General features: G+C 43.5%; 1 protein-coding gene across 1 annotated transcript in view; it reads left to right on the forward strand.

The window, feature by feature from the left end:
- Positions 1–15,763, forward strand: part of MYO16 (myosin XVI) — a 434,741-nt gene that overhangs the window by 170,824 nt on the left and 248,154 nt on the right. Inside the window, exon 14 of the mRNA XM_040624514.1 lies at positions 2,948–3,065. Within this exon, the coding sequence (XP_040480448.1) occupies positions 2,948–3,065 (118 nt within the window). The remainder of the gene's footprint in view (positions 1–2,947; positions 3,066–15,763) is intronic.

Raw genomic sequence — 15,763 nt, forward strand, 5'->3', positions numbered from 1 at the left:
GGCTGCCTCTAGCCCAACAGTTTGCCCTGGATCTTAGGATACTGCGAGAGAAAAGCAGTCATTGGAGGTTATTCTGGTCAGCAGTTTCTGAAGAAGAATGAAGGAAGGGCGTGGTGGGGTGGCCGTCCCCAGAGAATCGTGTAAGCTGAGGGGTAGAGAGCATTTTCCTTGTGGTTTCCATCGATGACATAATTAAAGATTATTACTTGGAGCGTGGGGAGCAGAAGAACAAAGTGTAGGGATTTGGAGGGAAGTTGGCTGTTGGGAATCCCTGTGGACCCGTAAGCAGCCCTCTCCTCGAGGGCACAGAGGGGAAGAGCCGGATCTGGGTGGGGTCAGGGAGGCCAGGGAGAGCCTGGCTCCCAGCCCCAGACGTGGCTTGTGTTGCACTCTGATGCAGGCCACACACGTACTTTTAAGGGACGCTCCGCCGTCACGTTTCTGAATTTAAGCTCATAGGTCGGTTGTCCTGCTTTAGAAGTCTACAGGGGCTTGCGTTCTGCCCTCGCAATGGGCTTCCGAGTTCAGTGGGTTTGACCTGCATCACCGTGGAGATGGCTTTTGCTCCCCTTGTACAATTTCAAATCAGCTAAGATCAGTGAAGAAGACTGTTGTTTTGAATCCTCGTATTTGAATTTCAAACTGTAGAAGCGGGATTTTCCGCGGCATTGGGTTTATTGGAACATAAAAATCATGTGTTGGGGGAATAAAACAACTGCTTGGGACTTTTCACTAATTCTGGCCCAGATGACTTTCAACTTTAAGGAATATTCAGCTCCATTTAAATTACTTAAATAAACATTTACTGAGTAACTGCTTTTACAGGGCAGAGTGATGGCGTCTGCTTGGTTAAGCCATGGTTTTTTTATTGAGGAAGCCACAGATTTTTACTCTTAGAAAATACCGTACGTTTACTACTACCGTAATGGGAGTACATAGCTTTTAGTGGCACAGCTATTAAAACTGTAGAGGGAAAAACAGAATTGTAAATAGAAAAAACATCTTACCGATAAAATTTGAATGGGGGACTACTTAGGAAATATTTACTTGCCTCCCTTTGCTATATTTTTACTTGAAGTTTTGCTGTTGTACAACATTCTCGTTACTTTTGTTCAAAGTTAAGGTGAACAGTGAAAGTACCAGGTTTTTTTTTTTTTTTTTGGTATTTCTCTTAACACATTTATTTAGTGCCACCTATTGGCCAAGCAGATAATTAAAGATAAAAAATGTTACTTTGGTGTAACCGGAATCCGAAGGTTGAGTTGTGGACCAAGAGAACACTTATGAGCTCTTGCATTTAGTTCAATGGGCTTGGCTTTCCAGAGTCTGGTGCCTTCTGTGTTCTTATTGTGGTTCTAGCCGTCACGGCCGGTGACACAGTGAGGAAGCACACCCTATTTCGCAGAGAGATTGCCAGGGTTCAAATCCCAGCTCCACTATTTAGAAGCTCTGAACCTTGGGGAAGTGACTCAGTCCCTCAATTGCCTTTTCTACAAAATGGAGACACTAGTTGTGAGCATTAAAAGAAGTATATGTGTAAATGTGCATACACGTGTAGACCCACGTGTGTAAAGAGTACACGTAATTTTATATATAACTTCATTTATATTACATATGTTATATATAAAAAAACTGTAGAATAATGCTTGGCACAAAATAAATTTTGCTACTATTATTAGCAAAAATAAAATTAATCGTTGTTGCTTGTTGGATGCTTGCCGTGTGCCGGGCACCAAGCCGAGAGCTGTGTACGGCTGACACTGTGAGCACTGAAGGAGTTATTCCCTGTGTTAAAGTAAAGGAGAATGTGGTTCGGGGAATTCACGAAACGGGCTTAAAGTCATATAATTTGTTACTTTTGAACTTTGGGGGGAAACATGCTGGTGTATTTTGCTATTTGGTGTATTTTACTATTACCACGATTTTCAGCACTTGGGATTTGTGATTAAAATCCAAGTATTGTTTTGTAATCTTTCAACATATAAAATACTTACAGGTGAACAGAATGCTTTAATAGATCAGTATCCACAACGTTAAAAAGTAGCAGCAAAGTGGTTTTTTTAAACTTAGAATAAAATTCTCAAAAACTACCATCACCAGGAATTATAAAGAACCCACTGTATCAATAACGTAATGTGTTAGTGTGCGCCTCCTTGTGGCTGGTGCGGGAACTGCATTGCACATCTGTGACTTGAAAAGATGGAGAAAAATACCTTTGAACCTTCCAGATTTTCATACTTTCTGGAGAATTGCTTGGTCACCATCATCAGCACAGACACATTGATTGTTAGAAGAAATGGTGTTTTCTCTATAGTCGGGGTTTAAGGAAACATGTCAGGAAAGAATCTCAGATGCCAGATCTGAAGAGGTTTGTAACAGCATCTTAAAGCCCCAGCTCCCCACCTGTGACAGAGAGCACTGGTGGTGAGTCTCACCGAGGGAAACGGCTTCATCTGGAGCTCTTATTCCTGTTTCTGTGGGAGAGAACAGGAGAGAACATGATGTCGGGCCTGGGGTTGAAAGGGTATGTGGGTCCATCCCTGTTCAAAAGAAGGTTAGAAGCAAATGTTTAAGTTCATTTGTTTGTTTCAAAAGAAATTCTCACTATCACTTTTATTAAATCTAATCCCTTTGCTTCAAAACCACAAAAGCATTTCTACTGTTCTGTTAGGTTTAAAAGCCTAAATAACATGTGTTGAGTTGTTTATGTTTGTGTGAAGAGAGAGCAAAGCCAAGGGAGGCCCCCTGTGTGTCATTGTCTTAGTAAGTCTGAGGCAAGTTGGCTAGTAGTTTGCCGCTGGAAAGAGGGACTATAAAAGTTCAATACGGTCTCATACAAACAACAGAGAACCTCCTAGATAAGGGGATATGTCTGTGTCTTTGCTATCATTCTCCAGTTTTATTTTTTAAAATGAGGAGCTCAGTAAATGTTTCCACTTTGCTACAGGTCATGTCCATCTTGGAAGCCTTTGGACATGCCAAGACAACGCTTAATGATCTGTCCAGTTGCTTCATAAAGTACTTTGAGCTACAATTCTGCGAGAGGAGGAAACACTTAACTGGAGGTAAGCATAATATTAACAGAGGCAGATCTCAGGAGCTACCAGGAGGGGGCAGAGGAACACCAAACATGGCGGCAACGGTGTCCATACCTGTGCCTATGCACGTGGGGTGAGGGAGGGAGTTGGGGGGGGGGTGCCTGAATGTGCACACCTGAGATGCCAGGTTAGGCATTCTAAAATCACTGTGAATTGAAAAATATTCAGAAATGTGAGGTGAACCTTTTCAAGATGATTATTGTATAAACTATATAATATGGAAACAAACCCAAAATAGCTGAAATGAATCCTAATTATTGAACATAGAAATGACTCACCTACTCAGTTAAAATAAATGATAACTTGAATACCCAGTTCCTTCATACAACAGACATTGAAATCTATTTCAAATAAAGCTCAATCTATATTTTTTAAGCGATTGAATTAAAACAAATCAAAACATCGAAATAACTACCCAGCTAAAGCCAACCAGAGCTATTTCTTTTTTGGTTTAAATACGTAGTGTGTGCTTTATGAACAGCCCATACTTATTAAATTCAACTAATTTAGGGGCGCCTGGTTGGCTCAATTGGTTAAGTCTCTGACTCTTGATTTCGGCTCAGGTCATGATCTCAGGGTCATGAGATCAAGCCCCCGCTTTGGGCTCTGTTCAGTGGAGAGTCTGCTGGAGATTTTCTCTCTCCCTCTCCCTCTGCCTCTCCCCCACTCATGCTCTCTCCCTTCCTCTCTCTCTCCATAAAATAAGTAAATAAGTCTTTAAAAAATAAAAAAAAATAGAATTCAACTAATTTAGAATTCACTTGGGATTTTACATCTTTCTAATCAAAACAGATTATTCATGCAAATTAATCGTCTGAATAGAATTGTATGTGGGGTGCCTACTGCACTTGGAGGAATCAAGTATTGCAGAAGCTTTAATAACAGCTGTTAGCACACAAACAATTGCTAAGTGCAATGATTGTAGAAAGAGATCAATCTTATCTGATGTTTTCAAGTGCCCTTCAGGAAACAAAAGTTAGTTTTGGCCATAATTTAGAAACAAAAAGCCTGTATTTTGCAGTGTTTGTCAAAACCATTATTACTAAGTGAAATTGGGTAAGAAAAAAAATGCATCAAAGGAGTCAGAGAAGATAATTTTCCATGTTGAAGTTAGCAGCTTAAATTTTGCAACAGGAAAGTTACGTTTTAAAACCCTGTGACTACGAGCTCTGTTGGAAGGGCCACTGTGTTAGGAAGACCTCAGAGGAGAACGGCCTTGAGCCTCCAAGTCTGGTTTCCAGATCAGTTTTCCAACACTGCCGTGAGGATGTCCCTCTGAGTGAGGGGCACCGCCTGACCTCTTCGACTCAGGGCATATTGCCCCTTGAGCTTTCGGGGACTGGCGGTTGGAGGCACAGGTGCTGGAGGTGGACGAGGACCCGTTGCAGCCCCTGCCTCTCCAAGACAAGTGCGTGACTCCAAGACCAGCCCTCACAGAACGTCTGGGAGCTTGTTGGAGACGCAGACCTGCTGAACGGGACTCTGTGTTTAACAAGATTCTCAGCGACTCATGTGGTCACCGAAGTTGGAGAAGGACCGTCCCAGCCCATGTAGAGTGGCCTCTGTTTTATGCACACGTGGCTCAGGGGGGAATCCACCTGTTCAGACATCACTCGCATGACTTTGTGGGTTCTGGATTCCACATTCCCTTTCCCAAGGCGTAGATACGATAACTGGCTTCTGCATCACCCATTACTGATCGTGTTGACTTTCCTTCTGGACAGAAGTTAGCATGTTAGCTTAGAAAGGCACGGTCTCCAAGTCTACAGCAGAACCGAGCTTGCTGCTGTGAGCACCTGCTTCTGCTCACGGGACATCGGCTCACAGCGGCATCCCGGGGCCCTCCCCTGACCTGCCCTCGGGACAGTGCAGGAGCCGTGCGCGGACACGTGGGTGCGTCCAGCATGCCAGCCACTGGGTGTGCCGTAGGCTGGGGTTCGGTGAGCGCCCCACCTCTCTCCACCCCCCCCCCCACGTTGTTTTCCCATTTCCCATCCTCTTCTCCTCATTATCATCCTTGGTTCCCTTCCTATTGCCCAGGCTGGTGGGTGAGGTAGCTTCTTGCTGTGTTCTTTTACAAACCCGGCCAGGTGATTTTGTGGTGGTTCTATGTTCTTTTTTTTCTAATTTCAAGCACAAAACATGCTGCTGCACAGACAGGGCCGGTGCTGGTGGAGACTATTGCCGGGAGCGGGGAAGCCCAAAGGGTTCGAGGGGAGCGCGGCTCTGCTTGCTGTGGGGAAGGGGAAGGCGAGGAGTGTGTGCCGAGAATGCGTACCAGGAGAGGGAGAGTTCAAGCATCACGCCTCTGGGCTGCACACGGAAGGACGTGGAAGGAAGGACACGGAAAAGCAGAAGCGTCAAGGGAAACACAGCGAGTGCCTTCAGATGTTCGCTACCGCGTGGAGTGGAGCTTGAGAACAAAGGTCTCTATGCGAGCTCTGCGGAGTCAGTAGACGTTCCAGAGAGAAACCGTCCTCCCTGACCGCGAGGCCTTCGCGGTGACTTGTGGTGAGGCACCCACCGTGCCCTCCCCCGGGCGGGGGCGCTCCAGCAGGGCCAAGGCGCAGACCCCTCGCGTGCCCCTAACAGCCTCCACGGGACCTTTGTGGGGTTGTTCCAGAGACGCTGCCCGACGCTCCACATTCTCCAAGTCCGCACAGGAAGCACCTGTTACCTGGTGACCGGGGTTCCGACGCCCAGCGGAGTGACTGGATGGCGAGGATTGTCCCCTGGTGCCCGTCAGCCTAGAAGAAAGACCCCGTGTGGGAGTTCTGTAGTGTGCGAGCGTGCGGGACCCACTCTAACAAAACACTACAGACTCGGTGGCTCGGAACAGAAGTCCAGGGTCAGCGGACCGCGCTCTCTTGGATGTCTCGAGGAGAGGGTGCTTCCTTGCCTCTTGTGGCTTCGGACGGGCGCTGCCGGGCCTTGGGGTTCGTTGGCTGGTAGCTGTAGCCCTCGGGTCTCTGCCTCGCTTGTCATGGGTGCTGTCCCTGTGTCTCCCTCCTTATAAACACTGGTCACATCGGAGTAGGACCTGTCCTGCTCCAGGATGACTTCATTTTTTCTAAAAAAAGTTTATTTTATGTTTTTTGGACACTTACATGCTCATACTGTGGTGTGAAGCATTAGCTCAACAGTCATCGGACCGGGTCCTGCCCTTCAAGCCTTGCAGGATAGTCAAGGAGCTCAGGCTCGTCTGTCTGTGTCTCTTCCCACCAGTGTACGGATCAGGGTCTAGCACAATATCAGGCAGAGTCGGCTTTCAGTATCAAGTGAATAAATTAGTAAAGGGACAGTTGAGCCTGCGGGAGTAACTCTAACAGAGGGTAAGAAGTAGGAAGGACTGTAAAGGGCAGCAGAGTCCACGTGGAGCTCAGACGCCACAAAGCCTGGGTCCGAGGTCCAGTCCGGGCACCTGTGACCTTGATCAAACCTCGCGGACTCTGGAAGGCTGATTTGTAAAATGGCAAGGTGAGACCACAGAGACCAGGCAGAACGGGTGAATGAATGAAGTAGGATGTGCAGGATAGCGGGGACTGTGCCAGTCTAGAAGCACTCGCCCTACGGCGTGGCCTCATCTTAATGTGAATACATCTGCAGGCACCCTGCTCTCAGCCCGGTCGTGTCCCCAGGTCCGGGGGTTAGGACGTAGGCATACCATTTGTGGGACACAATCCAGCCCACCACGGAGAATAAGGGGGATCTGTTGTGTCGTCTTGACGTCTCAAACTAATTTTCAGTTCTAGAACCTCGTCGTTAGCCCCAAACGAGATGCCCTGAGCACTTCAGGAGGCCACGGGCCAGTGTGATAGCTTTGAATGACCTCATCTGATATCCGGGCTCCTTTTCTGAAAGAAAAACAAAAGAGATATTCATTTAAACTACCTCACACAAGTTTTAAAAATAGCTGAGTTATTCAAATGAGTCCCCTGGAAAAGGCTTCTGAATTTTAAGTGTTCACTAAAATAGTAAAGCGAACTTGAGTAAGGTTCTTACACCTCAAACTAGGTCAAGTAAATGTGGGTTACAGGTTGATTTTGTATCTCATGGTAGGCTCGAGTTTCCCTTAATTACCAACATTTCTAAAATAACGGTGGTGGGTTTTTTGGACAGGGAGTATTCTCTTACTAACTCTAAGGTTGAGAGATGCTGCGTGTTTCCTTTATGGATACTGTTGCTCACACCTTTGTAACTGAATGCCGGCTTCCTAATCAGGGATGTAGTCGCAAATTATAATAGAAAATATGAGGCTCAGTTTTATGAAACTCCGGCTATAGAAAAGTAGGGAGTGTTTCTTATTTTGAAGAAAATTTAATTAATAAAGAACATTCTAATCTGGCTTTCAGCCCACTATTCCCCCCATCTGGTCACTTATTTAACAATGTAATTATTCCGGGTTCCCTGGTATACATGCCAGCAGCCTCAGGACGGAGTGGCATCCAGAACATCGTACCATCGCCCCACAGGTGAGTTTATAGTGTACAAATACTAGGGAAACTCTGCCGACGGGGATTTGCTTTCTCTCATCCAGTACCTTTCACTTGGGTCTTTGAGGTAATTTGCAGGTATGGCTGTCTTGAATCCCTAATGATTTATCTTTTTCATCTAAGAGTGGAGAGAGGGTTTCAGGGTGTGAGGATCAAGTGCACTTATGAAATTAACGGCGGGGAGTATACTGGATGCCGTATTCCTAATTCTTTTTCTTGTGATCAAGATCATATCTGGTCCTTTTAAGGTCCTTTAAAGTACGAGGTTGCCATTCTTTTTAGAGTACGTGTGACGTTTTGACGAACGATAGAGTAGTAGCCTTTCAGTCTTTTCCCCAGTGGACCATTTTATTGTTTCTAAATCTCCGAAAACATGTGATAGAGACCTCGCCGTCTTTGGAACTACAGGTCACGTCACAAAGCATTCTTCAGCAAGGGCACTTGGTGTCGCGCAAAGGGGCTCCCAGGCTGGGTCTCGACATGCACGTCAGGTGAATGTCCCCTACCTTCTTCTCCCAACTGGAAAATTTGACACCAGACCACGCTGTCATATGTTCCCATCAGCCTTGTTTCACTTAGTTGGAGAGAAGCTACTTTTGACGTTGAACGTTTCTCAGGCTGACGGTGGAGGCTACATATGGCCTGCCGTAGCTGCCCCTCACCGAGGAGAGGGCAGGCAGAGCTGCAGTGGTGGTTGGGAGCCGGTGGTATGTGCGCCACCACTCACCCCTGCGCTCAGCTCAGCGATCGGGCAGGGCGCACCGTGCTGCCTCAGGTGTCATGGTGAGGCGCAGCTCGTAGTCCCAGACCGCGTTTGGCAACTAGATGTTCAAAACCAGAATGTTCCACCGATCCAAGGTAAACCTAACTCCCCACCAGATACTTTGTTAGCTGATAATTCTCCTCTTCTGGGACATTGACGACCGAAGAGGATGCTGGTCAGTGAACACTGACTGGAAGACTTTTCCAAGGTCACCACATCCCCGCAAACACGGGGTTTGATGCTTTTCCTAACTGCTTGATTGCGGGATTGTACACTCCTAACAATAACAAAATAAGCTGTGGTTTTGGAAAGTATCAGACTGTCTAATCTGAGGACTAATAGCTAAAACTTCAAAACTTTGGAAGCTGCTCTCCTGCAGTCTTTGCAGACTAAAGGCAACTTTTTAAAAAAATTTTCATCTTTATTATCCTGAAACAAAGTCAAATTGTTTTTGTTATGATTTCTTTTGAAATAAGCTTTTCGTATTTCTAATGCTTTCTTCTGCATGGTTCGTATAAATTAAAATTTTCCTTACAATATATTGTTTGGTTTCACTTTGATGTACTTCAGTTCCCCTTAAAGTCTGCTTCTCATTTTGCCGATAGTTCCAACCCTTTTCCCCTGTCTGTTCATTGGTAATTTATATCTCTGCATAAACCAATAGGACTGTTTGCATGTTGGGATGTGTCCAGGCTCCCCCAGGACTCACCAGCCTGTGGGCTCAGTGAGTCACAGCAAGACAAGTCAGATATGCTGGCTCATTCCTGCCTCACCCCATTTCTGACCACCCCCCCTCGGTATTCCTGGCCGTCTCAGTCATCTCGCCTCCTGGAGCCCTCAAAATTCACAATGTCCTCTGGTTCAATGAGCTGAGGAGAGCCCTTCCGCTCTGGCCCTTGTGGCACTGGAGGTCCCCCCCGAGGTTCTGTGTTCCCATGTTTTCTGAATTTAGCCTTGTTTGGAACACCCTTCCTTCCAAAAGACTCAAACCAGGCCCACTTTGTGGTGTTCAGACTCATTTTTTTTCTAAGCCATTGCCTCGTTTACATGCGTAAATGTTAATTAAGAAGGTAGCACACTTTGTCGCCCAGTGGAAGTGGAAATCAGCCACTGCTGTCGGGCTATGATTATGCCTCAACTATTTCCCTCTCAATCCACATAGCTCTTCGCGGGCCTCATCAAATGTCAAGACCAGGACCGGCTCCCTGTTCTTTCAGACTGTAGCCCTCACAGCCCACTGCGCCCGCATCCTCCCCGACCTCCCGCTTTACCTCGCCCCACCCGGTCCAGGTTCTCCAGCCTCACTGGACTTTTGAAGTTCCTTGCTTACATGAGGCCGAGGCTCGGTTTTTGCTCTTGGCTGCCTGGAGGAGGCTTGCCTCTTCTCCCGCAATGGGCAGGCTGCTCTCACTGTACTGGTTTCAGTTCAAGTCACTTCTTCAGAGAAACCCCTCTTTCTTCCCCAAACCACTCATGCTAAGGTGACCCCTGGATCCCAGCTCTGTTCACTCTGGATCTGTCTCCTTCCTTATTTCTTCCATGGCACTCGTCAAAGTCTGAAAGGGTCCTTTTCATGATCGGTCGGGTTGGTTGCTGTCTGTGTCTCCTACTAGGAGAGAAGCCTGTTGGTGGGGCAGGTCCAGTCTGCCTGGCAAGGAGGCGAGTGGACACTCCCCAAGTACTTGCTGGATTGATGAGTCTAAGGAATGCACGTAAAGCGCCAATAAAATGGGACAGCCATTCTTCATGTCCGGGAGGAAATTGTGTAAAGCCATCATGAACTCATTCATGTCCGCAAGGAACACAGATTACTGAGAGTGTAAACAGATAAGGAAAGCTACCCATATTTAGCTCTGGACTTTTTTTTTTTTAATTAGAGCCAATTCCACTTTGTAATGACAGCTTGTATACGGTAAGAATAGAACCATTTTCTGCCTCCTTAGTGCCCGCTCTGTCCCCTGGGGATTGGTAAATGGCAGTGTGTGGAAGGGTCTGCAGAGGGAGGCAGGCGCAGAGTCCGCATGTGTGAAGTGAAGACTACTTGGCTCCTGTCTTACCTGTGCCCTGAAGGCACCCACGTCTATTGAAGCGGAAACTCAAGTTTACTAACAATCAGAAATGTCTCCCAAAAAATATGCCAAGGCTATGTTTTCGACGTAGGAAACTTAACCTTACAGTTACAGCAGATGGGATGGAAAATCTCTTAGGGCTTTCGCTTGTGTTTTTTTTTTTAAAAAAAAACAAACCAGACGACTGTCTTCATCTTCATTACTGGCATCATCAATTATCCTTGGCATTGTACTCTCAGTTGGACATTCTTTTAGAAGTTCCAGAGTGCTTTGATTGATCTTATCTCCTTTGAGGAGCGGCATCTTTTAGTGGTGATAAACCAGTTGGGTTTCAACATAAAAGACCAACAACAGAACTTAAATGAGGCCAACGTCTTGAAAAGCCCCAGCACACCACCTGGTACATGGCAGGTGCGTTGAATGGCAGTCTCTTCCTCTTGGAGGCCACGGGAAGCCTGGGATCTTTGTATCTCTTCATCCCCACATTCGTATAGGGACATCGGAGTTAAGAGGAATGTGGGAATTGGCAGCATCAGATTCAGGACCAGGAGCTGCGCTTGGGACCCTAGTTGAGACACCTTGCTTCATACCACCCCTTGCGTTAATCTGGAATAATGAAGTCAAAACAAATGTATAGGGGTGAAAAAGAGACTATTTAAATATATTGGTGAAGCAACAGTGTGCTTTTAGGTGACTGGTAATTGAAGACATGATGGGGCTCTCTGGGAACAGATCCTAAGTGGTCATGATTTATAACTAGAAGGGTGGGGCATGGTGACAGTGAGTGCTGGAAGTTTCTGGAAGTCAGTCGGAAGAGCAATGAGGGTAAGTATTTGTCTTTCTTGAAGGAGAGGAGATTTACTTCCTCCATTTTCTTTTATAATTGAAGAAAAATGAGTATAGCTCTGTAAGATACTTTTTACTGCAGATTTTGTCCTATATAATCTGCAAACATGTATGTCTTTACAGTGCCAAAACTTTCTGAGCAATATATTCATGTGTAGATTTCTGGAAAGATAGAGGATCACAGGTATATTTCTAGTCAGGAATATTCCTAAAATAAAACATCTTTTAAAGCATACAGGTCTTGAGAAGTCAAAAAAAAACCTCAGCAGGAAGTTTCTTTCTGTGTGTGGACATTTACAGGAATGAGTCAAACCTCCTCAACTCCATACCTATCATTTTCCTTCCTTTATTTCAGTGCCATTTCAGACACAACGAAAAGGCTGACATTTTCTCCATTTGGAAGAATGTTAGAGTCTCACAGAAATTTGAATTTTTGGTTGTTTTGTGATTTCTTCTAGTTAAAAGCTCCTTTAAGATATTTTTTCTTTTCAAAATCCTACTGATCAGAATCCTCTAACCCACAGCAATTTTATTCACTGTGGGAGATGAGCTAACAGGGCTGATTACTAATTACACTGTTTTTGAATTTAGATTAAAGGTATTGAAGTCACTCTATGATGTGGAATTTGATTAGTTTTGAATGCCGCTCTAAATGAAGCTGGTACGTTGGCTGGGACAAGTGGGTGTCTGGTCAGCCTTTTCTCTGCGTACAGAAGCATGATGGTCAGAAGACAACGGTTCCCTCTCGATACTTCTGTAGTTGAAGACTAAAAAAATAATGGGAAGGAACAACTATGGCCGTTTATTTCCTGTGTGATTTTAGAAATATTCTCTCGAGCTGGGCTTATATTATTAGTACTATGGAAAATGTTTTCAGCAAATAATTTGCGTAAGAAAGAAAAAAAGAGAGGAAAGAAAGTGTAGTAATTAAGACCTCTCCTTGAAACTGTCACCTGATTTAATACTCAAGGAGAGATGGGAAAGACACTACATCACCCTGTTCTAATTTTAGCATCACCTTTGGGCAACTGATTAATGGGATATTTTGAAAGAGACATTCTTTATGCACTTACAACAACTTTTCTAAAAGGTTTCTGATAGGACAACTTTTTGTAATAGGGAGTGTTAATTATGAGGGTTTGGGGTTTTGTTTTTTTTTTTTTTTTTTTTTTTTGCCCTGATAATCATTATGACAGGCTGAATTGACCACTTATTGAACTTGACCAGAGGGAAACCATGTATTAGCGGTTCCATTTGCTCAAGTAGACTTGCTATATAAAACCAAAACTAGGAGACCTCAGATTTTTGCTTATGGAGGCAGGACTCTAGAATAATTATCAGCAGACTCATTACACAAGATGATGATTCTAGTTCAAATGTAGGATATAATTACATCCATTTGACTCCCTGAGAACCGTCGCCTTTTGATCAAAAAAAAAAAATTATTGACCATGGATCCTTACTGCAGAGAGAGAAACTATGGTAATTCACAGTTGCATTTGAAATTGAAATGCCTAACTGTTTACTGGCCATTCATAATGATAAGAACAAACCTAAATTCAAATAAAAAATACTCCAGAAAATCTAGACTTCTAAGCCCACCAAACAGGTAGCCATAAATGTTGATTACTGTATTGTCAATCCTATCTCTGAAGCAAAATCAGGGATCTGACTCCCATCCTAGATCCTTTTTTCGTTCCGAGATGGCTCATGTCATGTTGAACATGTCAACAACATGTTCTCATGACATGGGTGGTTTTTGTTTGTATTTTTGGAATGTTTAAGACACAATAGATACTAGTTATTGTGCTGCTGTGCATGTGAGGTCACAACAAACTGCAAGACAGCTAGACCCTCTGCACACTGGGCATGTGCTGCTTCATAAACACATCACCTGCCTTACTCCTTAACTGGGATGTGAACCTTATTATCGAGGCATCTGTTTCACTATTTACCACCAGGCTATAAACCATGACTTGGCTCCTTTTTATGATTTCAATATCTGTCTTGAAATTTTCCTAATATACTTTCTATTTATTAAATTGTGTCTGCATAAATTCAGGTCATATTTGCCTTTCCTGCAGTGGGTTGCTTCCAGTGTTTGTAGCAGTGAGAGACTATTGTCTACATTTTTGGTCTTTGTATAGTGTGGCCCTATACACTTCTGATCAGTCGATAGTAATACTTGCTAGAGTCTACAGCAGAACACTTTATGGTCAATATCAATAATCAGTATAATAACAATCAATATAATATAATCAATATAATAGGAATATGACTTGTGCTTTCAAACTGTAAGACAGTAATTATGAAAATTCTAGAACTTTTTTGGGTGCCTTTGTTACACCCAAGAACGTGTTTTATGTCAGGTTATATTTGTGCACAGAAGTTCCATGTTGGGTCCAGAACACGGTAGAATGTCCCCTCTCACGACTTGTTTTCAGCATTGTACTGGAAGTCCTAGCTAATGCTGTAAGACAAGAAATATATGTGTGTGTGTACACACACACACACACACACACACACAAACAGATTAGGAAGAAAGAAATAAAACTGTCTTTGTTCACAGATGACATGATTATCTCTGTAGAAATTTGGAAAGAATCACAACAACAAAAATCTCCTGGAAATAGTAAGCCAACAAGTTTGCAGGATATGTGGTTAATATGCAGAAGTCAATTGCTTTTCTATATAGAAGCAATGAACAATTGGGATTCGACATTAAAAGCACAATAGTATTTCCATTACCACCAAAAAATGAAGAACTTAGGTATAAATCTTAACAAAATATTTGTAAGATCTTTTAAGGAAAACTACAAAACTCTGATTAAAAAAACATCAAAGAAGATCTAAATAGATGGAGAGATATTCAGTGTTCATGTGTAGAAAGGCTCAGTATCGTTAAAATGTCAGTTTTTCCCCATTTTTTCTATAGGTTCAACACAATCCTAATAGAAATCCCAGCAAGTTACTTTGGGGATATTGACATAAAGTTTATATGGAGAGTTAAAAGATCCAGAATAGCCAATGCAACATTTAAAGCGAAGAACAAAGTTGGAGGGCTGGTGCTACCCAGCTTCAAGACTTACTCTAAAGCTGCAGGAATCAGGGCAGGGTGGTATTGGTGAAAGAACAGACAAGTAGATCAATGGGACAGAATAAAGAGCTCAGAAATAGACCTACATAAATGCAGTTAACTGGTCTTTCAAAGGAACAAAGGTAATTCGATAAAAAAATGATAGTCATTTCAACAAGTTATGCTAAAACAGCAGGACACCCACATGCAAAAAGAAAATGACTCAAAGTGGGTCATAAATCTAATGGAAAAACAAAACTGTAAAACTTTTTAAAAGATAAATTGTTAGATGACCTTGTGTTTGGCAATGACTTTTTGGTGTAACACTAAAAACACAGTCCATGAAAGAAATATTTGATAAGCTGGACTTCATTCAAGTTAAAAATGACTGTTCTGTGAAAGACACCGTTAAGAGAATGAAATGATGAGCCACAGATAAGGAGAAAATATTGGCAAAATCACATCTGGTAAAGGACTGTTGGCTAAAATATGCAGTGAACTCTTGGTACTCAGCAATAGGAAAACAATCGACCCACTTTGAAAAAGATGGTCAGAGCATCTAGACGCCTCACCAAAAAAGATACACAAATGGGAAAGAAGCATATGAAAACATGCTCCATGTTATAGGTCATCTGGGAAATGTGTGTTAAGACAAAAATGAAATACCATTGCAAACTTACTAGAATGCCTGAAACCCCAAACCCTTACAACACTAACTACTGGCAAAAGGACGTGGAGCAACAGGAACTCTGGTTAATTGCTGGTGGGAACGCAAAATGGTGCAGTCACTCCGGAAGACAGTTTGGTGGCATTTTACAAAGCTAAACATAGTCTTACCATACGATCCAGGAATCACACTCCTTGGTATTTACCCAACCGAGTGGAAAACTTATGTCCACACATAATGTGGATACAAATGTTTATAGCAGCTTTATTCGTAATTGCAAAAACTGTAAGCAACCAAGATGTCCTTTAATAGGTGAGTAGATAAATAAACTGTAATATGTTTGTCTGATGGACTGTTACGGATACAGGAAATGAACTATCCAGCCAGGAAAGGACAAAGAAGACCCTTAAGTATATATTCTTAAGTGAAAGAAACTGAAATGATTACAACTTGAACGGTTTACATCCTGTGTGATTCCATCTGTACAACATTCTGGGGAAGGTACACCTACAGAGACAGTAAGAAGACCAGTGGGTGTCAGGGGTGAGGGAAGGAGGAAGGGATACACAGCGGAGCATGGGATTTCTAGGGCGGGGAAACAACTCTGTATGATATGTAGGATCATGAATTTCTTAAAACCCATAGAGTGTACAACACAAAGAGCGAACACCAACATGCATTTACGGACTTCAGTTCGTAACAAAGTATCCATATTGGCTCATCAGTCCTAACGAATTTACTGCACTAGCGC

This window comes from Ursus maritimus, unplaced genomic scaffold (assembly GCF_017311325.1).
Source record: "Ursus maritimus isolate PB19 unplaced genomic scaffold, ASM1731132v1 scaffold_10, whole genome shotgun sequence".
Lineage (NCBI taxonomy): Eukaryota > Metazoa > Chordata > Mammalia > Carnivora > Ursidae > Ursus > Ursus maritimus.